The sequence below is a fragment of the Melospiza georgiana genome, chromosome Z (genome assembly GCF_028018845.1).
Source record: "Melospiza georgiana isolate bMelGeo1 chromosome Z, bMelGeo1.pri, whole genome shotgun sequence".
NCBI classification, from domain to species: domain Eukaryota; kingdom Metazoa; phylum Chordata; class Aves; order Passeriformes; family Passerellidae; genus Melospiza; species Melospiza georgiana.
In genome coordinates, this window is record NC_080465.1 from 50,000,412 (window position 1) to 50,023,951 (window position 23,540).

A 23,540-nucleotide genomic window follows, 5' to 3' on the forward strand; every position below is an offset into this window, starting at 1 on the left:
GATTACTTCATTAACATTTAGCAGAAGATTACTTCAACTGATCACAAATGACAATGTCAGAGGTGTTCACATATAAAATAAACATTTATAAAAGGTCTAAAAATATTTGTATCAAATACATAAATTCTGACTTTAAAAAAAGGAACCAGACTTGTTTATGAACTCTTTCATGTTAAGGTCCCAGTAATAGGCAGCTGCAAGAACTGTTTGCCCACACACATTCTGGAGCTGCCTACAGACCCTCTTGTTGAGTCAAAAGTTACTTTACTTCTTCAACATCCATCATAGGTCAAATGAAGATTCAGACACAAACTACTGCAGCCAGAAAGAGCTAAGCAAATAGTACCTAAACATACTATTACACTGCCAGGAGAGAACAACTGCCCTTTGAAACTCAGACAGAAATAATACCATTAATTTCTTAGGAAATATGAAAACACACATTATAAAGAAGAAAATGTTAACTCTTCAGCTTATCTCCTGCTAGTTTAGAGATTTCTTTATTTAGAAACAAAAAAGGATGCAATCTTAAGATACTTCAGAGGTATATTTTTTAACATGGTCAGAATCAAATGCTTCCAAAAGAATTTTAAAAACATAGCAAAATCCACTGTACTATCATAAGAATGAAAACCTACACATGGGTAAAACATATAAAACATTTAGCTATAAAGGATCATATAAATTTACCAAAATTATTAGTATGAAATAGGAGTTGTTAAATTTGGGGTTCTTTTTAAACTAGTTGCGAGTAGGTTCACGCTTCCCTGCTAACTACAAAACTCTCAGCATTTCAGTCTCTTAAAACAGTCAATTTCATCTAAGATGGACAATAATAAGGTCAATTGAGTCAAAATGCTCAAACCTATAGTAAGGCAAAATCAAGGCAATTTTTAAAATCCAAATAGCCGTATTTTTCCACTGTGAGTTAAATCTGTTGAACATGTTATATTAAGCCTACATCAATAAAGCAAATTTTATTATTTTGGTAACACAGATTTGAAACACTGTCCATTGACAGTTGGCATAATTATTCCCCTTCCCCATGTATCCATCTGGTATTTCATAATCTTACTACTGACTAATTTATTTGACAAAAAATGTGGTTCAACTTAGTGCAACAAGTTCTACAATTACATTTCTCAGACTCTGAGATATCAAATATTTGGTATTAGGATATACCAACATGAAAGTCTTTTCTGTAAGAATGTTTGAGGGATTTTCTTGAAAATAAAGGGTCATTTTTCAAATGCAGTGTTAGATTCTATTTTAAATTGTCTAGCCCCTGAAGGAAAGTATTACGTCCTTCTGTTTTAATATACTACTGCCAACAAATTTCATCTCGACCCTACAAAGCTTTTTTGAGGGTTTGTTTGTTTGTTTGTTTGTTGTTTTGGTGCAGTTTTGAGGGTTAAATTCTATCTCTACTCCACTTCAAATATTTTAAGTAGAGAGAAGATTATTAGGTTCTCAAATCAGTAAATTTTTGAAAGAAGTTATTATCACGTGTAACAACACTTTTAAAAAAGTATGCCAGACTTTATGTAAGCAAGCTACAGTTCTGATCCCACAATAGTTAGTTGCCACAAAACTGATTAGAAGAGCATTCACTTGTTTTAGTGGAGAAGGAAGAGCATTGCTTATTTACTAATTAGCTTTCAACAAAATATAACTTACACATCTGTCTGTTTGTCTCTGTTTAACCTTTACTCTCTGAAAAATGTTATTCCTCCCCTCTGGGTTTCCAATTCCAAAACTGAAGGAACTGAATGTAATTAATACAAGTCACCCAAGTCATATGATCAATAAGAAAGAACAATCTAAGAAGCCTTATCAGGAACATTTTGCTGTCATGACGCAAGTTCTACTTACTTCTCCATAAGTACATTAGAAAAACAGCCATTTCCAGAACAACACATCTCCTCCTTTTCCCCTTCTCAAACTTTGGCTCTCCCAAACTTTTTTTCCTATCTGCCCCTCTTACTTGCGCATCTTCCTAACTGTCCTCTTCCTCCTCCAGACGAATACTGAAAATATGCAAACCTTCACAAACATTGCAGGAATCCCAGACACTTTAAGAACTCAAATGAGATGAATGTGAGCTAACCACCAAACTACACAATACATGGTATTTTTCACTTTTTCACTGTGATGGAATTGTTCACATTGACAGCACCGTTCCACTGCTCCCATGCTTCATTAAATCCAACATCTTCATTACTCCATGGGGGCCTTCCAAAGCTTACTCTTTCCACTCCAAAAGAAACAAGGAGCACTCCTACACCCTACTTCCAAAAAAATCAAACAGAGAAGGCAAAAGCAGGAAATCTAAGACACCCTTCTGGTTCACCATAATGGTGCAAACCCATGAACACGACAGACCTGAGTAAATTATTCTGTTGCAACTGCTCAAGTACTGATGGATTAGCAGCTTTGAGATACTACATAAAATACTGCAAAGGGACTGAAGTCATCCTCCTTATCAGAAATTTCCCCCTCTCTTCGTCAAAGCATGCAAAATGGTTGTGGAAAGAGGGCTGTCCTTCACGAGAGCCAGACACAAGCCATTGTCAAAGGACCGGTGACTATAATAAATAACAATTGATATTGCTTTCAGTCACAGTGAACAGGCAAGACTCGGCTCCTAGACCCTCTCTTAACCACACAATCACTATCTGAACAGTGTGGACAAGAGTCAAAAGGAGTAGTTTTTAAAGGAATTACACACTTCAGATACATGAAATACCTACTCCCAAACTATGGCTTCAGGGTGTCTGCAAGACCAGACAACACTCACTGATGCCTTGGAGTTTTGTTTTTAAACTCATGCTCATTATGTGTATGATCTGTAGTGGATTTCACATTTTTCTCCCCTTGTCTATGTCTATTTGTCTCTCCATATCTTTCACCTTGAGTCTTCTCCAATGCTCCATGTCATCACAATCTCACAAGCAAAAAAAAAAAAAATCTGCGGGAATTTTATTCCAGATTTCAGTTTACTCCAGTGCTATTAAGAATCTCAGTAGGATACTGAGACTCACTGTACTTGCTCTGATACACATTACAACCAAAATACATACTTAAGATAAAATTGTAAAATTCTAGCCAAATACATATTTTAAAAGCCAAATACATCTTTTTTTCCTGGTAAATAACCAAAATGAAACGATCTATAAACATCTCTTATACAGCTAAGGCAAGACTGCAAAAAGACTACTTTTTCTCCTGGTTTTTAAATTTTATTCCAGGTTCTCTATGTAGATCATATCAGTCACTGCAAGTAATTTTAACAATGATAAATGATACAGAACTATGTTTTTTATTAATGAAAACCAAAGCTTCTGATGTGTCTGAGCCTGACAACACCACACATACTTTTATATACTTTGTGGTATAAAGGAAGCAGCAGACATGTATTACAGATGGATGAAATAATAAATAATACAACTTCTGCAACATGCTGCTTATTCCAGACTTGACAGAAACTTCACACTGGCTACCACTAACACTGGTGAAATAGTGTTTCTGTTAGCCAGTCAGGGCTTTGTACATCTTTAAACGGCTCTCTGCTGGTCTCTACCCACACCTAGCTCCGCAAAGTCTACTAAGCCGTATTTTAACGTGTGCTTTGGTACTGAGATGCAAGAAAAATGTCAATATTATTTCATTAAAGAAGAAGAACCAAACAATAACACAAGAGAGTAAGCTATTATCTTGCAGAACTATTATTTTTTTTAAGTTAGTAAGCATTTTCTCTATTTTTCATGGAAGGACAGGATAAAAAATTAAGACAGGAGTTTTTTTCTGTTTTAGAAGTCCTTTATTTTGCCACAAAAATGGCTACTCCCTATTTTTCCTGAGGGGGAAGACTGCTTATAAAGACAGTAACTGAAAACTGAGATATAAATGGCATCCCTGATTTCCTCAGTTTTTTTGAAAATTATTGAATAATAGGCTTCGTACTACACAAGTGTCCATAATTCTTTACTTTCATAACCTCAGATATCCATTTATGATTGTGTCAGAGACAGAAGACAAGTCTAAGGCCTGACATATTTGTCTGCTGTGGTACGGGAAGACAGGATAATGTAAAAGACGTCATGATTAGTTGGTAAGACTAACCTTCAGTAATGAAACTGTGTATCAGTCACTTGGTGGGATTCATCCCGAGAAATGGGGATAACACACAATAAAACTGTTGTTGGCATGGAGGTGTGAACATGGGCTGTTATGATCTCCTCTCATGCGCTGGCCCTGCATGAGATGATGCTGGAACTGGCCACTCCTGAGGAGGTGATACAAGGGGTGGTTCTGGGGTGGACATGATGCATGCCGTTTTCATCCAGGGGATGTCCTGAAGGTGCACAGTCCACCCACCCGCCCTGACTGAGCACCACGCTCCATCTCCTCCTACTCGGCAGCTTCTCAAACATTCAGGGCTTGGTATGTATTTATGCAAAATTGACTAACAAAATTGACTTGCTTTGCAATTCCTACTGCATCCTGAGTTTTTTGTGCATGGGCACCCTCCTGAACCCCTAACAGTGATGAACCAGCAAAACCTTTGCTGTCATACTCAGAGTCTTTACAATAGCATCACAAGAGGAAGGTAACACATTTTGAAAAAACCACTAAAAAGTGACATGAAAAATTATTATGAAATGCAGAGAGCATGTGGCCATACTACACCTACACACAAAACATTCTTCTATAGCAACAGAAATTAATTCTGACTCAAATATATTGTGACAGAAAGGGCTTCTCAAAAAAACACTCTGAAGGGTCTTAGAAACAAATATCTGATTCCCAGTTCAGCAGGAATTTGTTTGACGTTTTCTTTTCCAGCTTCAAAACTGTCCATATTTCTAAGGGAAGGAAACACGGCAATCTTTTAGGTCAAACTAGTGAGAGCATGTTCAACATAATTTCAAGCCTCCTGAAAACTTCACAGATCTTACAGCATGAAAGGTTCAAAACAGTTTTTGGGTAAAGGAGACACTTTTACTTTCTCAATCATCTAGGGACTCAGTAACTACTGCTTAAGTGACTTAAAACAAGCACTCAGGATTTCATAAAGATAGGCGGAATGTTGCTGCATGTTCTCTTAATTTCAGACTGAACACTTATGTCCATATTGTGGAAAAAGCCAGTACCAATTTAGAATCATTGGGCAGCTTGGGCAAGTGTACATTAAAGTGCCTAAGTATGTCCCAATAAAAGCAGTATTTGTGCTAGATGATGTCATAAAATTTCTAAGAACCAAATATCACTAACAGAAATCAGAACAGAATCTCTCTTGTAACTCTTGGGAAGTGACCACATTATAATTTAATTGAACTTCTGAAAACTGGAGCACTATAAGAAGTTTCACACGCAAAGATCTACAGAAAAATGCACTGCAAATAAAGATACATCTTGAATGCTTAAAATTCAATCCTGCAGTCCAAACAATAAGATATATTACTCTCACAACCTAATGTAAGCAAGTAACATGAAACTTGCATTAAGTTTTACCGAACAGTCAAACTTTGCTCTGAATCTAAGTAAACAAAAGTGTAGGGCTGGAGTGATATAACAGTCATTCAAATGCCCTCACAGTTGACAGTTCCAGAATCTTCTTAGGTCATCTCCTAAGAACACCAATAATTTTTATTGTTAGTAATTGTAACACCTGTATTTACTTAAAGATACACATCTAGCACACTGGTTATGACACACTCTTTGTACAGTTTTACAATGACAGAGATTACTCCCCTAAAAAATCAGACGGACAAATACTTCCAAAGGGACTCCTTGTACCAAATTGCATCTGTCAAAATACTTTTCTGAAAGGAAACCAGTATTACAGGATTTATATATCCAATTGCAAGATATGCAGCAAACTACTGGCTTCTCCAAGAAGTAGTCTTTTGGATAGGTGCCGATCACTTCAGCTGGAAAATAAACTTAAGTGATCTTTGGTAAATGTTCAGTTCTGTGAGGTCAGGAGATGTGAGACACCAAAGCTAAAAATGAGACTTGTACAATGGCAAATTTTGAGGCATCTATCTGTATACATAAATTTATTTAGGTTTCTGATGAAATACAAAGAATTACATGCTCTGCATGAAAGATTATAGGGTATGTGTCAAAGGAAGACAAACACTTGCATATGAGAAGCAATACAAAGTGAAAGAGATACACTTTCTCCTGTCTACTTCTATCTGATTTATCACCTCACAATGAGCCGTAGGAAGACATTTTCAATTTAAAACATAGAACCCTAAATGCTTTTCTGTAATTATGTATGCTGATTCTCACTCCCAAGTAGAGACACTACATAGGCTGGTTAAGAATAAAATTTCATATAAATATTTTTCATATAAAGATATTTTATATCAAACAGTAATTGAAAAAAGATTTAAGTTTCAGTGCCTACCTCACCAGGGAATAATTACTTTGCAAAACTTATACAATAAATGACAGTCCTAAACATTCCCTCATACTGCCAAAACAATCTTATTCTGAAGTGTCTTTTCCTTATTCCACGGAAAATTTCTCATTCTAACAACAGGGATTACAAAACTGTGCACAAAACTTCGGGAGAAACCCATAATGCCCTCCTTCTTCTTCAAGAAACTTGCCCACCTATGATCAGGTCACCATCCTAGAGAATGTGAAGCATAAGTTTCAGTCCCACTCAGGCCACTCTCCTCAACATCCCCCTTACTGAAAACGCTAAGGGACACTAATTTTGCTTCACTCTCTGCGGCAAGCAAGGAATCTAACTCAGTGTTTCAAAGAAGAAATCACAACTGAAGTGTACCTACCTCACATTTCCATACGCTTCTCATACCCAGCCCTGCTACATCCTACTATTTTTTTTCTGAAATAATTACTTGAAATATAGCATGGTAAGACTTTACAACAAACAAAATTATTTTTAGCCGGAATTACTTGACTGATGCAATTCACAACATGGGACAGGCAATCGTTCTGTCAATACCAGAGGAGGAGAAGGGCAGAAGGTAACAGCTGAACATGAACAGTAAGTTTCTGGATTGCTGCAGAGCAACTCCTTAATTCATACCCACAGATTTCAAAGCATTTTTAAGAGACCGACAACTAACCTTCAACACCATAAAACAGGTGCCACTTTAGGAGGAAGAAGGCAGCAGTATCTAATAGGAAAGTCAGAGGATAAAAACGTGCAAAAACAGTAGATCTATAGTTCTTGCTCTGCATGTACATATAGTTTTCTCTGCGTGTTTCTATAGGCACAGACACATATTTATAGACACATATTTAAAAACCCCAAGAGATTAAAAAAAATTAAATTACTAGAGCAAACCTGTATCTATTAATATCTAAAGACTTAAGGAGCACAAAGAGCAAAACCTCCAAAACACAACTAAAGGCAGTGAGCTACATTATTTGTCCTGGCTAGACTGACACAAGCCTTGGGCCTGTGAGATGCACAACAGTAACAACATGCACGCATCTTCAACTCGTGGTTGGGTCACGTACAGGACTTCTAACACAGGTCTCTGCATTAAAGAAACAAATAACAAAATGCCACCTAAGATTATAAAGACATTTCCAATATTATTTTTAGAAAATCGGCGAAAAAACAGATACATTCAGCCTATGAAAAAGGTAACACTGTTTCGGAAAAGGGATGGCGAGGAAATGCAACACGATAGAAAAGAATGTAGTGGGGTGCAAATCTCTGGGAAGACTGCTGGCGAGGTGACGCTCCCCAGCAGAGAGGCCGTGACGAGCAGAACTCGACCTCCGGGCACGGCAAGGACATCGGGCGGGCGGTCACGGCGAGGCAGACAGCAAGGACGGGCAAGGGCACGCACCGACAGACGGGAACAGGCAACGACACGCACGGGCACACGGGGACAGACAAGGACACGCACGGACTGACACGAGGGAAGCCCCGGCCCCGCGCCTGCTGCTAGCCTGGCCGCCCCCCACCCGCGTCAAGGCCTACGCGGCCCCCCCCCGACCTAGCTCCCCGGGCGGCCGCGGCGGAGGTACAGGCCCGGGACGGCCTCCTCGGGCCCCCGCGGGCGCCGGGGTGCGGCGGTGCCCCCCGGGCGGCCGGCGGGGAGCCCGCGGTGCCGTTACCTGGGCGGCGGCGGGCGGACCGCGGCCGCTCCGCTCCTGGCGACGAGGCCCCTCAGCGCCGCTGACATTGAGAGAGACGCCGCCATGATGCTCAACGCAGCCGCTGGGAGACGGCGGCGCCGCAGGGCCAAACCTCCTCCACTCGGACAGGAAACGCGAAGGCGAGGGCGGAACGAGGCGGCGGGAAGAGGCGGCGGGAAGAGGCGGTGGGAAGGGCGGGCAGGGAACGGGGCTGGGATGGGGAGCGGTGGGGAAAGGGCTCGGCGGGGAGAGGCAGGAGGGAAGTACGCTGCTGGCCTGGTGGGAAAGCAGAAGTGATGTCCGGAGCTCCGGGAAGGCGACACTCGGGTGTTTGGGGTGCAGGCCTCCTTTTTCCCAGTTACATGTTTGGCCCAGAAACATTTTCTGGCAGCGTTGGTTGTGACACCATCTTCTTTATGGGCAGAAGCTCAAAGACAGGAAATTTAGGTTCTCTATTAGAAGGAAATTCTTTACTGTGAGGGTGGCGAGTTACTGGAACAGGTTGCCGAGGGAGATTGTGGATTCCCTAATCCTTGCAGTGTTCAAAGCCGAGTTGGATATAAAGCCTTCAGAAACCTGGACTATGGAACCAGAGATGTCTCCCTGCCCCATGGCAGGGGCATTGGGACTAGATGATCTTTAAGATCTGTTCCAACCCTTAACTTGCAGATTCTGTGGCTATGGATGGCAGGACAAGCCCCAGGGAGGGCAGGTGTCTGGGCTGGCTGGTTCCCTGTGCCTGGAGCCCTCCGTCCTGGGCACAGAAGCTGTGGGACCAGGTAATTTTGGCCCCATTCTTTCCCGTTAATTTTGCTGACAAAGTGGTGCACTCTGTACAAAGACTTGAAAGTGTTGGTACATCTTCTTGCACCTGCTAAAAGCATACTTCTTAGATTTGCTGTCTGAAATGGATTCACATTCTTAGTTCACTGAGATAAGGAAGCCTCTAATGGTACTGTGGCACTTTTAGGAGTTCTTTTCTGTTTTTAAACCAATTCCTGCCTTACCTCCTATAGCAAGGAAGACTGACACAACTGCTGGTCTCTTGAAGTGGAGTCGAATTTATAATGCATTAACTGTAAACTGGAAGCAAATAACAGTACTCATGCCCTACAATAATGAGGGTTCTGTGTACGCGGCTGAAGACAGATGGCTATAAATCAGAAGTCAAATATGATTCTGTTTGGTGCCAAAAGCTCAAATGACATAAAGTTTCCAAAAACACATGGTGCAGAAGCAGTGTTAGAGGACGATCTGCAACATTGTGAAGAACTGAAAAGTTTCTGGTTCTGATGGTGAAAATAGATGGTATTCTTGAAATTACTCTATTTTTATATTAAAAATCTGATGAACTCTTTAAAAAAAAACAAACTTAAATGATGTTTCAGCTTTGATCTTACTTTAAAAAGAGAAAATATTTAGAATAAAAAAAAAAAAAGAGCTAATAAATTTGTACAGAAGGGGATGTTGGTTTTGACTAATTGTTTCTGCTTTGCTCCAGGAGAAGCAAGCCTCGTGCTTGATTTTGACAGCAGAGTTTGACAGGGTCAGGTACAAAAATTCTGCACAAGTGAGTAAATTCAACATTTTCTTGCTCTAAATGAAGGAAGACTGAAAAATAGTTCAAATGATAAGCTAAACAAACTTTCAGCAAATGTCTTCTGCAGTATCAAATCAACAGAACATTAATTTTCAGAGCAACACCCATACACTATATAGTCCTAATGAAATGTCAGACCTAGAGCCATTATTTCAGTCTTTGTATTAGGCGGTTGCAAGTCATCCAAACTTTCCACTGTAAAGTGCATAATTTTCTATTCTTTCTTCCCATCAAATATTTTTGTTTTATGTAAAGTGTGTGCTGTTTTCTCCCTTATAAAACAGAAACAATGCTGCAGAAAAAGGAGTAAAGCAAAAAACCTGTCTGGGCAGCCCAGTAGAGAGACACAGTAACACCAGCAATTTATAAATTTGGTGGGTTTACAGACGTGAGTACTTAAAATTATTTTTTCAATTGTTAGTCAGTATGTTCAAAGTCAGATGTAGTAAGACAGATAACAGGAGTAATTTTGTAGTAATGGTGAATTGGAACACGTCATTGACATGGTGAACTGGAGTCTTTTGTTTAATGCAGGTGGGAAAACCCCAAACTTCTGAACCTAGCAGTTTTTGTCCAATGAGTTTGAAGGAAAGGCTTGAAAAACTGCTTCCCACATTTATATGAGATGGTTTTTTCACAGCTGTACTAGTTATCAGCCTAATAATGCATGTCTCTCACATCAAAGCTTCAGTCACTTGCAGAGAAGCATAGCAAGAATATCTACGTCTCACAAAATTTGTTAGTTTTTCTCTCTTCCAAAGTCTTTGTCCAGTGCATGAATGATGGCAGCATTCACACCAACTCAGATTTACTTCATCTAATCCAAACTTTTTTCTCTTATGGTGCTTCAGCCAGGAAGAGTGTTCTGTCATTTTTGTAAGCTAAGGAAGATTTTATAGCTGTTAATAAATGCACCAGTGGTTTGGTGAAGCCAGTTGCCTTTGAGGGCTCTATTGTGAACTGAGGTAAATTGTCTGGGTCTGACTATCAGCTGACAGATTATCATAGCTCAATTGAAGACCTTTTGGGTAGATCCAGCTTTGTGTCCTCTCTTCCTGCCAAGGAGGAAGCCAGTGGTTTGGGCACTGTGTGAAGGCTCCTGTGTTTCGTGTAACCCAGTTCTCCAGACTCCTGCCCTCCCTGCTGCCTCTCCTCTGGCTGGGGAAAGGACAGAGGTAGCACATGGCAGCTGGAACTTTAAGTTGCCACGTTATGAACTGAATCTGCCAAAGGAGGGTGCCAAATTCAGGAGCTGCTTTTGGCAGCTGCAGGGACAGGATGGTCCTGTGTTAGATCACAACTGATGGGCTTGAGCATGTGTGCAAGTGAACGTGCTGCTAATTGCTTGCACAGCCCCTGGAACCGTTTTGACCCTGACTAATTAGCACCATCCCAAACAATGTCTGAGCACAGTCTGGGAATGAGCATGGGCCTGGGACTGTTCCTAATAAGCCGTGTGGATGAGGCCTTTCTGGGTTTTGGGTTGTTTTTTTTGAGTAGGGGAGAAGAGGAGAAAGAGTTTAGCTCCACGGGTGTGAGCTGTGCCGTGAAAGCTGAGCCGCATCAGGGGTACAAAAGGATCCTTAGACTGTTTATTTACTAATTTAAATGTAACCATAGCAGTTGTTGATGAAGTATTTCTGTATAGTAGTCACAAAATGGTGAGAGACTATTTCAAAACAAATAACTATAGCTGTCCAGAAACAGCATTTGTGGCAATTCCAAGCACAGTTTACTGTGAAATTAATATGCACCAACAGTCCCTTGCAGTCTGGTGCCTGAGAAAGGGAGAGACATGAATTTTTCTGTCTCCCACTACTAGCCCAGGTTTATCAGCAGACCTATAAGATACTCCTACGCAGGTTAAATGTGTACTGTTTTATCTGATTGGCTTAAATTTGTGTAAATGTATTCAGACATATTATACAACACCTTTTTTAATCACCACGTCTTAGGTTAAACTAGTGAATTTTTGTGCATAGTAGTCTTAGAAAATGGAGTGTTAAATGCCATGTTCCTCAAAACAGTTCAGTGCAATTTTTTTGAGGTGACTGCAGAACTATCACTTGAAGTCAGTACTTTCACGAAGGCTTAAACTTTTCATTCATAAATCTGGCTGCAAGCTAATCTTCTGTCACTGATATACTCTGAAGCACTGTCCCTCAAGACTGAAACAGTTCATGTGCCAGCACTTATTGTGCTGTACAGTATGCTCACAGTTCCTATTGTCTCACTCTATGAGAAAGCTTATTAGCTTAACTGTGAGAGTTAGAGTCATGTTTTCTCTTCACATATACAAGCTGCGCACATTGTGAAAATCGGGGAGCAAAATTTAACTTTTTAGTATTTTTTCTGCTAGGCTGAGATTGCACAGCCTTACTTCATGCTCAAACAAACCAGTTCTGGTAGAAATAATTTCACAGTCTCAAGTAAATACCGTTAGCAGTGATCAGCACAACTCATGAGCTATTCCTTAATGTATTGTTGCTTTGGATTAATTTGTTTTCTACTGGGTGGCAGAGAGGAACTATGTAGGAAACAAAAGCATCAGTCTCAATCTCGACAGTCTAATGGGGCAAAGAACTGGTGGTAAAGGGATCCAAAATGCAAGAAAGCTGATTATATTGTCTAGAGCTGCATGAATTCCCTGTTCCATTTTATTTGTAGGTTGCATTGATTTTACATACAGAAGCTATGATTTCAATGTTGGATATCTCTAGATTCTACCCTTCTGACAACTAAGCATGACAGTTTAACACAGAATAAATAATTAATTTACTTTCATAGGACTAAGGTTTAGTTTTTAAAATACTATGGTTTTGTTTTAGAATTTTATTTTGAAAATATTATCTTTGTAAAGAGCTTTCTCTGTAAGTAGTGACTCTTTTGGCTTCATTCTGTCCCAAATAATTTACTTTGCTGATGAAATATCAACTGCACTTATGCTTGTAGGGTTTTTTAAGTATTTGCAGTGGGACAGAGACTATTCCTATGTAATCCTTTGCAAAGCTTACAACGCTTTAGGTGTCAGGGTAAATTTAATGGCAGAATTTGTGCCAAATGTCAGTTTCTGCATTACAAGATGAGTTAGCATAAGAACATGATGTTTTGGGATTTTAGTATTTATTTACATTCTCTATATGGCAGGCAGGTTGGTAAAAAAGCTGATGGTATTCTCGAAGTCTGTTTGATTGCATATGAGATGTAAAGTGCAGTTGGAGCTGTCTGGATTTAATTTTTCTCCCCCTTTGGTATGGGAGAATAAAATATCTCAGCTCATACAGGAGAAAAAAATTAAAACCAGGCAGAGCCAGCCCCATTGTAAGCTTCACATGCAATCAGACGTCCTTGCAGAGAAACTCCCCTTCCTGGCTGCACTGCTGCCACTAGTGAAACACAATTTAAAAAAAAAAAAAAAAAAGAGAAAAGAAAAAAAAATCACTTTTTATACTTGCTGCTTTCAAGTTAGACATTGACATGTGAACCAAAATCTTCTTTTTAACTATTGCCCGGGAGGCCACCAAAGAATCCCAGCTGACCCCCTGCCATCAGAGTGAGTGATGGTCGGCTGCTGGTGTTGCAGCTCACTTCCCCCAGGCTGCCACCCTGAGAGATCCCACCATCCACCGTCGGTGTGAGTGACATTGGCCCACTGGGCTTTGAAAACACTTTTCAGGTCGGTCATTGCAGAGAGATAGCTTCCTTCACACACACCATCAGGGTGAGTGACGTCAGGCCACTGGGGTTTAAAATACAGACCCTCAGGCTTGCTAAGCTGACACTGCTGAGAAAACTGCTTTTATTGTTGTACATCAGCAGGGACCTCTTTGTCTTTTTTTGCATTGTTTACTTAGAAGCCAGCCTTCCCATTCCCCGACTCCCACCCCAGACAATTATTAACATCTGTAGGGTAATTTCTATGTCTTCTTTCTTTTCTTTTTTTTTTTTCATTTTTTTTTTCTTTAACTGGAGGTAAAACAGATATCAGTCTTTGAATTTTTATAGCCATCTGCCTTCTCATATGATTTTTGAAAGATCCTAGGTATGGTGGTATTTGTTAGTGGAAGAGTCTTAGAATAATAAAAGTAAGACAGTTGTTAAAGATTCTAGTCCTTTTAGTTGTCCAGATCAGACATTCTTTCGCTGATAATGATAGTCATTCTTCCTTCTTAGCTTTTTGTGAGGTTCCTGGAAAATTAAGTCTTCAGGAAATTATTTCCTCCAGTCTTGACATAGTATGACTTCCCTTGTCCTTGTAGTTCATGCTGCAAGAAAGATTTCTCTGTTGCTAAGTGTTATAGAAGTTTTTACCTGACATTTTGCATAGAACGCTGAGTTCAGATGATGAGATTTTAGAGGCTTTCTGAAATACTACATGGTATTAGTATAAAAAAAAATCCTGACTTAAACTGGTTAATGTGGAATAAAAGAATTTTAAATCACTGTTCTGTAATATTGCTGGAAACACTATATTTTATAATAATGTGTAGAGTCCCATTTTTCTGAGCTCTGTTTCCCTTTCATGCAAAATTAGGAAATGTTTCTTGATATATTGGTGAAAAGTAGTAATTTATTTATATCTATGAGATATATATTCTATTAATATATACTATAGAGCTATATTATATCTAGTTTTGTATCTATTAATATACATTCTATATTTCGTATATCACTTATATCTATAAGATTTTTATGTAAAGGATTTTGATTCTTTATAAAAATGGGAATCATAAGTAAACAAAATAAATACCTGCGTTTGAAAATTTAGGAAAATAAATTATGAGGAATTTTACTTTGTTAATTATTAATTTATTTAAAGGTACAGAATTGTATTGAAACCAACATTTTTAATCTAGTTTGTGACTTCATTTTCTTTCCTTTACTCTGGGCAATTTAAAGCTATTCTCTTACTGATCTGATCTTAATTTGGATGCATAAATTCATTTTATACTCACTTTTTTGCAAGAGTACTGTTAAGAGCACCACTGCTCTGTGAGAAATTTGATCACTGCAGATAGTCTCTCCCTTCAACTTGCCTATTTATTGAATGGAATCAACTACAGGTAGATGCTGAATAGCTCCAGCTGCTTTGAAAAAAGAGGCTTTTGAATGTTTTCACCAAAACCAGTTGTATTCAACACAAGGAAAACCCACGGAAATAAATTCATATTTCATCTGAAACAGAGACTGTTATACAGAAATAGGTCTTTTCAACTCAATTCAGTGTCCCTGTTGAGTTTAGCTGTAACTGATCTGGATGGCAAAATCAGTCATACTTGTGCCTTTTGAGTCAGATATTAACATGTCAAGATTTAATTGGAGAGCTCGAACTCATCCATTTGTTGTTAAAGCAAGGCTCTTTCATGAAAATGGTATGATCATTACTTTTTTTCTTCCTGCTCTCCACTGACACAGTTAAGCATTTAGTAGGTTAATTGGCTTGTGAATTTACCTCTTACTAGTTCTTTTCTTACTGTATCAATTTATTTATTATCACTTTCCTTACCTTTCTTCCCATGCTTTTTCTGGCCTCTAACTCTTACACTAGCGATTTTCTTCCTTTGAGTAATTATTTTTTAAAAATTCATTTTGGAGAGATTATCCAATTCCATGAGGAAAGCAGAAACAAGTTTAAAGGAGATACAGTTCACCAAAAAGATTTGTAATCCCTCTTGTGCCTCTGTAGTCGTCATGTCAGTTTGGGAAGTATCATTAAAGCTCCCCTTCTTTCAGACTTCTTTTCTCATGTATTTTCCATTTTATATCAATGAAGTGCTGTGAAAAGCAGGGAGAAAGCTGTAATTTTAAATATTTAAAAATTATGATTTAAGTAAAATATTCTCCCCATCTGATAAACAACAGGCTAAATACTACTGTAGCTCTCATATTTCTTTCTTATTACTTTATTTACCATGTCACACAGTGGAGACTCTTCCTCATTTTCTGTTTTCCTCATAAAAAGATAAAGAGTAGTAGTATTACAGGAAGGTAATAAATTCCCTGTTCACATGTACGTGTCAGCGATCACAGAAATTGTGACTTAAATGACAGATACAATAAGTGTTCTTCAGGGTCTTTTGTTAGTTTAGATTTAGGTCACAAAGTGTATTTCCCAGGCTGTCATTCTAAGAGGAGCCAGTCTCACAACATAAACATTGTTTTACTTTTTCATAACACGGGTTTTGTAGCAGCATTGAATTAAGAGTTTTCAGAACTTTTGCAATGCTCCTAACAATCCCTTTTAAGACATAAAGATTAATTTTTAAACAGTACTTTTCCTGCTCAAATCCTCTGCCCATGTTTCCATATGGTTTCATTTTAATGCCTGTTAATCCATACTATTATTGCTTGCCTTCTTTTACTGGAATTCACTAGAGGAAAGTGCTATTAGGGTTTTCCTTTTTGAAGAGGAGGGTAGTTGTTCTGAAAAGAGAGTGCAAGATGAAATAAAAGAGTACATTTATGAACAAAATGGACGTAATAATAAAGGTTTTCCATTGAATCTCTGTGGTCTAGAGAGGACCACTGGCATTCTGAATGATAACAAAGACTCCCAGAAAAAAAATTAAGACATTAGCAAAATTTTCAAATTTCATCTTATGTCTCATATTTCCAATTCTCATGATTCTTAGAAATGGCAAAAAAATTATATCTGTTCGCAAAGATTATTTTAGTTGATATGTGTAACAACTGTTTAAGTAGTATCTGACAGCAAAAAATTTCAAGGAAGTCCTTTAGCCTCATATTTGATTTTTCAATGTATTCCTAATTTATATTAACTTTTTTATATTACCATGTTGAAAACCAAATGCATTTTAACAGATATTAATGTAAAATACTTTGTAATATTGCCTCATATATGTTTAAAATCAAGATCTGTTTTTGACATTGATATTATATAGAGTCCTTCATGCATTCAATTGAGCTATTCATAGCCCTAAATAAACTTGGAATGTGCTAATATACTTCACTGAATTGAGGCCTCTAATTCCAATGACCTAAAAAACCCCTTCAAAACACAAGGAAACAACTGCAAAAAAAATAAATACAACTTTCAGAAGAAAATATAAATAAAACTTGCCATGTTTTATATATTGGAAAAAACAAAGGCAAACTTTTTCAGTCTCTTGAAATATCCCCTTTATTGACAAAGTTGCAATTTGCACTTTAGAAAACAATTAGATTCCTAAAGTACAGTGAAAACAGAGAAGGAGTTTTCCCTTTTCTTAGTTTTCTGTCTTTAGGAACACAGACGACAATGTGGAAGCATGCTTTCACATGTTTCTGAATTTCAATTTTTAGGGATATTCTTGGGAAAATTGCAACTTATGAAGTCCATACGCCACATTCACAATTTCTGTAGTTTTAGAATGAGCAATGTTTGATTTTCCAGAAGGAAAATTATATATCTGGTAAACCCCTACAACCTTCTATATTGGTACTGACCTTTGTTTAATTGTTACCAATTTGCTACAGAATGGAGGGGAGAGGAGCAGGGTGGATTTCAGGAATGCTTATATAAATTATTTTGAATTTTGCATTGATTAATTATCTTTATGACCTTGTTCATCACCACACCTTTTAGTCTTTAAGGTCTCCCCGCAAAGGCCAAGCCAGTGGTTTCTTTCACGTACTTATTCTGTTTTGGCCATTGTCTCATCAGGTTAAAACTTTCTATCACTGCTTGGATTTCTGTGTTCAACTTCTTCCTGGAATGCTTTAAAGGTTTTGCAGTGATAGCTTCTCAACATGAAAAACTGGAACAAGAAAATAAATTTTAATATAAAGTTGTTTAATGCAGGTTATTGTCCTTGTAAATCACATTTTTGGAAATAGTGTCAAAATGTTTTGGTCATTTTAACCAAGAGTATATAGGATTAAAAAGAATCTTTTGGCACACCCAATCTCCTCCTACTTCAGGCAACTATATTCCATAACTTTTTTGATAAACTTCCGTCTTAAGATGATCTGGACTTATTTTGCATTTTGCTTCTTACAAAAGTCTGTTCAAGATCTTCATTACTCTTTGTATCTTGTTCTGCGATTGGGTTTGTCTTGAAGTTTGTTCATATCACACTATTGTCTTGTATCACTTTTAGTTGTTCCTCAGCTGCAGTCTCATTCTTTTGTCTGTTTTCACTAGCCAATTAATCATGGTCATGTAATTCTTTCTGGGTTGTATCTATGTCTCTATCTGTAGTACTAGCATGTATCCTAACATTTACTGTCAGCATCTGTTTACTTGGATTTTGTTTCAAGGTAAAGTCGACAAATATATTAAACAAGATGGATAAGAGGCACTCAGATGGGATATTTTATTTCTTGGTACCACTTTTGACTATCTCATTTTCCCTCCATTTGTCTTTTTTTTTTTTCCTTACCTGCCTTATCATCTTTCCAGTAATCCCCACCTTCTTCTAGCAAACTACGAATTTCCCTTGTGGAGTCATGGCATGATTTTTGCTGATGCCCAAGTGAATTATCTCTTTAATTTCCTTTTTGAGAAAATAAGTTGTTTATTTTAAAATGTGTGCAATGCTATGTCTGATCAGAGGTTGTCATTATAAATAATAATTTTATCTATAGGGAAGCCTCATGAAAGCTTTTTCACCCAGGTCTTAAAGACCAAGAATTACAAGGTAGAGATATTCCAGAATGTCATTCACTTCTTCCCTTGCTATGTCAACCAGCTGAAAGCTGTAAGTCAGAAACTAAAATTTGCTTATTGATGGAAAAATGCGACATTGGGATTTCTGAAGCTGTAAGTACCAGTGAAAGTTTAAATGCTTTGATGTAAAAATAAGCTCCAAACACAGACTTTTTAGGGAATGTTTTTATTGGAAGTTGGTTCTAGTCTAATCCAACTTCTTGGGTTTGTATTAGTCATTCCCTTTTTCACAATTCACCAAGTCATGCTTTTTTCTGGCATCCTCCTTTTTATAGCAAAAGTAGGCGGAGAGGAGTCAGTAGAAAGGAATCACAAAAGGTCCTTTTATTTCCATATCATCCCATGTAAATATTTGGAGGAAAATTGTATTTCTTTGTAGTATTGTAGGTGTTTGATGTCCCATTCACCACTTCTTGATGATAAGTTTCCAAAATTAGAATACAATTGCCATGTAACCTGTCCAAGAAGGACTTGAAGACCACTTAAAAACTTTACAGCAGCTAAAACGCTACAGAATTATGGTTTTTGAGTGCAAACTACAACCACTACTCAAACTACTACTGTTAACTAGCAGGATGGTTATAGTAAGCTTTCAGAACTTCCATCTATTTGGTCTTAATTTCTACATATTTTTTAAAATTTGTGTGACTTTTTTTTTTTAATTTAAAGATCATAATTTCTAGGGATGTATATGATTTCCATAGTAAAGTACTTCTTGACAGTATCTTTTAAAGGTATACAAGCAGTCTAGATACGTTGATGGAAATAAAGATGGTGTTTAAAAAAGGCAATTGGCCCACAAATCCTTGTGTCTACAGGAAAATGGAACAGTCTTCTCTTTGTCCATGCATGGGCCAAGCAAGCTAGATCAAAGCTTAATTTTAAGGTAAGATATTTTCTTGACAGGTAAGATAATTTCTTGACAGATTTCTTCAGTTGCAGTTAAGTCTACTGGATTAATTAATGGATCTTAGCAAACTGCCTTCCTAAAATTAGCCTCAGAAATGCAACTATTTTGCAACTTTTGTAGTTTTCTCGTGCCTTTCTAATTGGTGACCTTTATATTTCTAAAGTTGGGATTTCACCTTTGCCGAGGCTATTGCCCACTTCCTTTGCAGTGCAAATCCTAAGTTAAAGCCATCAAAGTGGTAGTGGCTGAGACTCTCAAACAGTTCTACCCAAGACAGAATGTTCTTCCAAGAGAAAAATTAGAGAGCTTATCTTATTGCAAGAGAATGGATTTTCAGTAGAACACCAGGCTTTGTGCACACAAAGGGACTACATCTTTCACAAGTGGAGGACTAATACTGCACAGAGTTCCTGGGCTGACCCAGATGCTCAAATCAGGTGCAGATTTCTCCAGCTGGCATTGAAGTGAAGACTCCAAAGCTGTAGCTTCACTAATTTCTATTTTGTTTGGGTTCTTTCTACCGCAGTGAATCAACTACTTCCTGCTAACTAAGCCTGCAAAATCCTAATGAAGACAATGCAATTATCATACTGCTCTGAAGTAGCAAGGCAGTAGCTTTGACTCTGCTTAGCTACTTGTGTAAAACTAGAGTGCTTTTTTTTCCACAAGGATGCTCCAAGCAGGTAGCTTTTAATCAATTCTGTGCTGGAAAACCACCTTTATGGAATTAAGGAAAAAAAAAAGGCACATAAGCATCTGTGATTTAGCTCCTTTTATTTGTTTCCTAAGACTAGTAGTCCATCTATTTTAGCATTATCCAAAGCTATTTTAATTCACTTTGTCATGCATTCTTCCTTTTTTTTTTTTTCTTTCTTTTTCTATTTTGATATTTGCTTTAACCTTGACAAAATTTCTGTAATCTTTTCTAAAATAGAGCTTCATGATTTATTTTTGCTCAGGAAGTTGGATAACCTGTTTTCATGCAGACAGATCAGTGACACACAAGAAAGGAAATGTGAATTATCTGCCCACATCCCAATGTGTAGATAGCATCTCAGACTGAACTATGCACCTGGAATATTCCTAGTAATATCAAGAACCCATGAGGTGTGTCCAGTAGCACTTCATTCCTTCTCATTCCTTGCTTCAGTCTGTCTAGCTATGTTTGTGCAGACAGCGGCTCTTTAATTTAAGGATGAAAGAAATTATTCTAAGCAATTTTTTACTGAAAGTGCTTTGCTCTTGAAGTAACATGTTGATTCCACGTACCATTGAGACTGTTCATTACTCAGAATATCAAGACAGAATTGCCTAATAAGAGGAGCATAAGACATGATGATTTACATAGCTCAGTTGAACTTCAGAGTTTGCATTTCTGAGCAGGAGAAAACGCCAAGATTCCATAAGGCAACTACTTATTCCAAATCTGGCATTTCTCCTATTCAGAAACACAGATTGTGAAGTTCACTGAAGTTACTGAAATCAATCAATTTTGACTATTTTAATAACAAGCACATTTTCTGTTTATTAGTGTTTTGCTTGTATACTGTTTGCATATCAAGATATTAATTGAATATATTCACTTAACTGCTGTCTCTTTCCTGATTCTCCAAGAGAAATCCCTGTGGTACTTTTAAAGGAGTAAGGAACATATTCAGGTTGGTACACGCTTGCCTTTGCTGGAAAATTAAGATGAATATCATGCACAGCTCATTTGTGGCTTTGTCTTATGTCATTCCATCAGTTGCAAGTTATACAAGTAATTTCTAGAACCATATAAATGAGGTGTTTCACACAGACAGTGTGTAAACCTGACCTGAACGCTGTATGTCTGTGAATGAATAAAATGGGCTCTTCTTTGAAGCCAAAGCCTGTGTCTATTTGGCTTTTCCTCCTGACTGCATTAACTGTATTCTTATTGGGGATGATCCTTGGCCTGTGCAGATCCTGGAAATGCAATTTTGGATTGTGGAAGAGAGGTGGTTGGCCTGAGCCAAAAGTAAGCCAGGATCCTTGATAAATTCACGGTACACTCTCACATCTATGCTGTGACCCTGCTGAGCTTATCAATACAGTATTACCAGGTTCTGTTGTATCCCTGCCTGCCTTAGGATACTATCCAGGGTCCCTTTCTGGCTCTTAAGCCCCAGCACAGCTCTTTGTACTGAACTCAGTGGCTTAGGGATATGTGCCTTCACATAAGTGGTGGAAGGGCAAAACCCACCTCCTTCCTCTGCCTAGATTTACTTAGCGGCAGCAGTGCTGCTTTGCAACCTGGGGAGAGGAAAAAATAAATGTAATGGTGGATCTGTCAGACCTTCCTCATGAGCAGCAGTTGTTACACGCCCTCTGCTTTGTTGAGCCACTTGTTCGCCCATTGGAGGCTTTAAACAAAGATCTCAGCTGTGATTTGCAGGGTTTGTGAACCCACAGAACCTTTGAGGATTCAGTGCACAATCTGCCTGAGACAAGACAGCACAGCAAGTGATTGTATGTGCAAATAATGACATTCATTTGGTTTCAATATCCAGATAGTTTGTGCAAGCATTTTTCTATGAGTTACTGAAAAACTGATTTTAAATAATTTAATTTCATTAGAAAAGATGAAGATTTCACAGTGACAGACATATTCAGCTCTCCTTCTGGGGATCACATATGTCAAAATATTGTGGTGTTTGGGGTTTTTTTTGTTATTAGCATCATCAGAATAAAGAGTGAGAACATAGGTTTTGGGCTTGAAATATGCTGTTGAATATTTTACAAGACTGTAATAAAAATTATTTGGTATGTTCTTATATGATTTGCTACTGCAGTGAAAAACAGCTATTAAAACTGTTTATAAGCAGCTGTGGCTACTTGTCCCTGCAAAAAGCAAATCCTAAATAACAATTTGGTTTCTGTGGTACTTCCAAAAATGGTGTGTTCCAGTCTGGTCTATACAGATAGATAGATTTTACTGACATTACTGTATTTCCTAGCAATGGAATTTAATGGTTTTTTTGGTCTTGAGTACAGTCCTTTACATTACCTTTCCAAAGATGCAGGTATGCTGACATTCTTGATGAAGATACGACTCTCGCTTCACTGCCAAAACCAGGATATACCTTTAAAACACATTTAAGCTAGAATTACCATTTCTAGGTGAGGATGATGATTTGCCCTATGTGGGACTAATTAAAAGAGGTATTGTTAAACGCAGATAAGACTTTGGTTTCGTAGGACATAGTTCTGAATAAATAAAATCCTCTCTGCTTGGCAGCAGCCTTGTTGACTCTTAATGACTTTATCATGTTTTCCAATGTTTGTTTTTGTTTTGTTTCTTAAAATCCCCAAGTTCTTGCATAACATGATTGCTTCATAGAAGCCTATATTTCTACTGTCTGTAGTTGTGGAGAAAAAGCTTGAAAATATAATATTATTATACAATCTCCACTTCTAGTGAAGGAAATGGAAGGATCTGAAATGCAGTTTTTTAAAAATATGGTAAGCTTTAAATTAAGTTCCTTTTTTTTTGAAATCTACCATTTTTAGTTTTAATTAGAATGGCTTCTATAAATTTTATTTGCCTCAGTTAATTTCAGATGTTTGGATCTCAGTTGCCAAAATGTTCAGACAAAACTTAAAAATGTAATTTTTAATAGGGTTGCATACATTAGAAGAGTATGGTTTTCAGATTTGGAGACTTCTGCTCAATATTGTAGCTGTTTTCTCTTTGGAAACTGATTTCATAAGTGTACTTGTCTTTCTAAGATGTGCTTTGGGAAACTAAAAAACTAAAACTTGGCAGTTGAATTTTGTGCAGATACTGGTTATTAACATTTCAAGAAGTGTAGATTTGGAATAAATTTCACAAGCACAAGATACCCCACCATTCTGTGAAAATAAACAGTGTCCATGAGCCTCCTCAGATGTAGTATTAAGAAGGGTCTTTCTGCCTCTCTGTGACTGTACGCATCTGTTAATTCAGAGATTTAAATGTGAAATCCAGCACTCAGGGACCAGCACCAGGTGGATATCTGATAGTCTCTGAGGAGTTTGTGGGAATTTGTGCTTCATAAACAATTCTATGGATTATTCACAGCCATGCCTTTTTCCCTGCTCATGACATAAAAAATATGGATGAAGTATTTGTATCAATAATTAATCCTGGTATAAATCAACACAAGTAACTAATGAATAAGAAAGAGAGACATGTTGCTACCAAAAATGATCTGTTAATGCCTCTT

At 37.7% G+C, this 23,540-nt stretch overlaps 1 protein-coding gene across 1 annotated transcript in view; it reads right to left on the reverse strand.

The window, feature by feature from the left end:
• NDUFS4 (NADH:ubiquinone oxidoreductase subunit S4) overlaps positions 1 to 8,271 on the reverse strand; it is a 47,855-nt gene extending 39,584 nt beyond the window's left edge. The window contains exon 1 of the mRNA XM_058044269.1: positions 8,116 to 8,271. Coding sequence (XP_057900252.1) covers positions 8,116 to 8,201 — 86 coding nt within the window. The 5' untranslated portion in view covers positions 8,202 to 8,271. The remainder of the gene's footprint in view (positions 1 to 8,115) is intronic.
• Between the last annotated feature and the right edge of the window lie 15,269 nt (positions 8,272 to 23,540).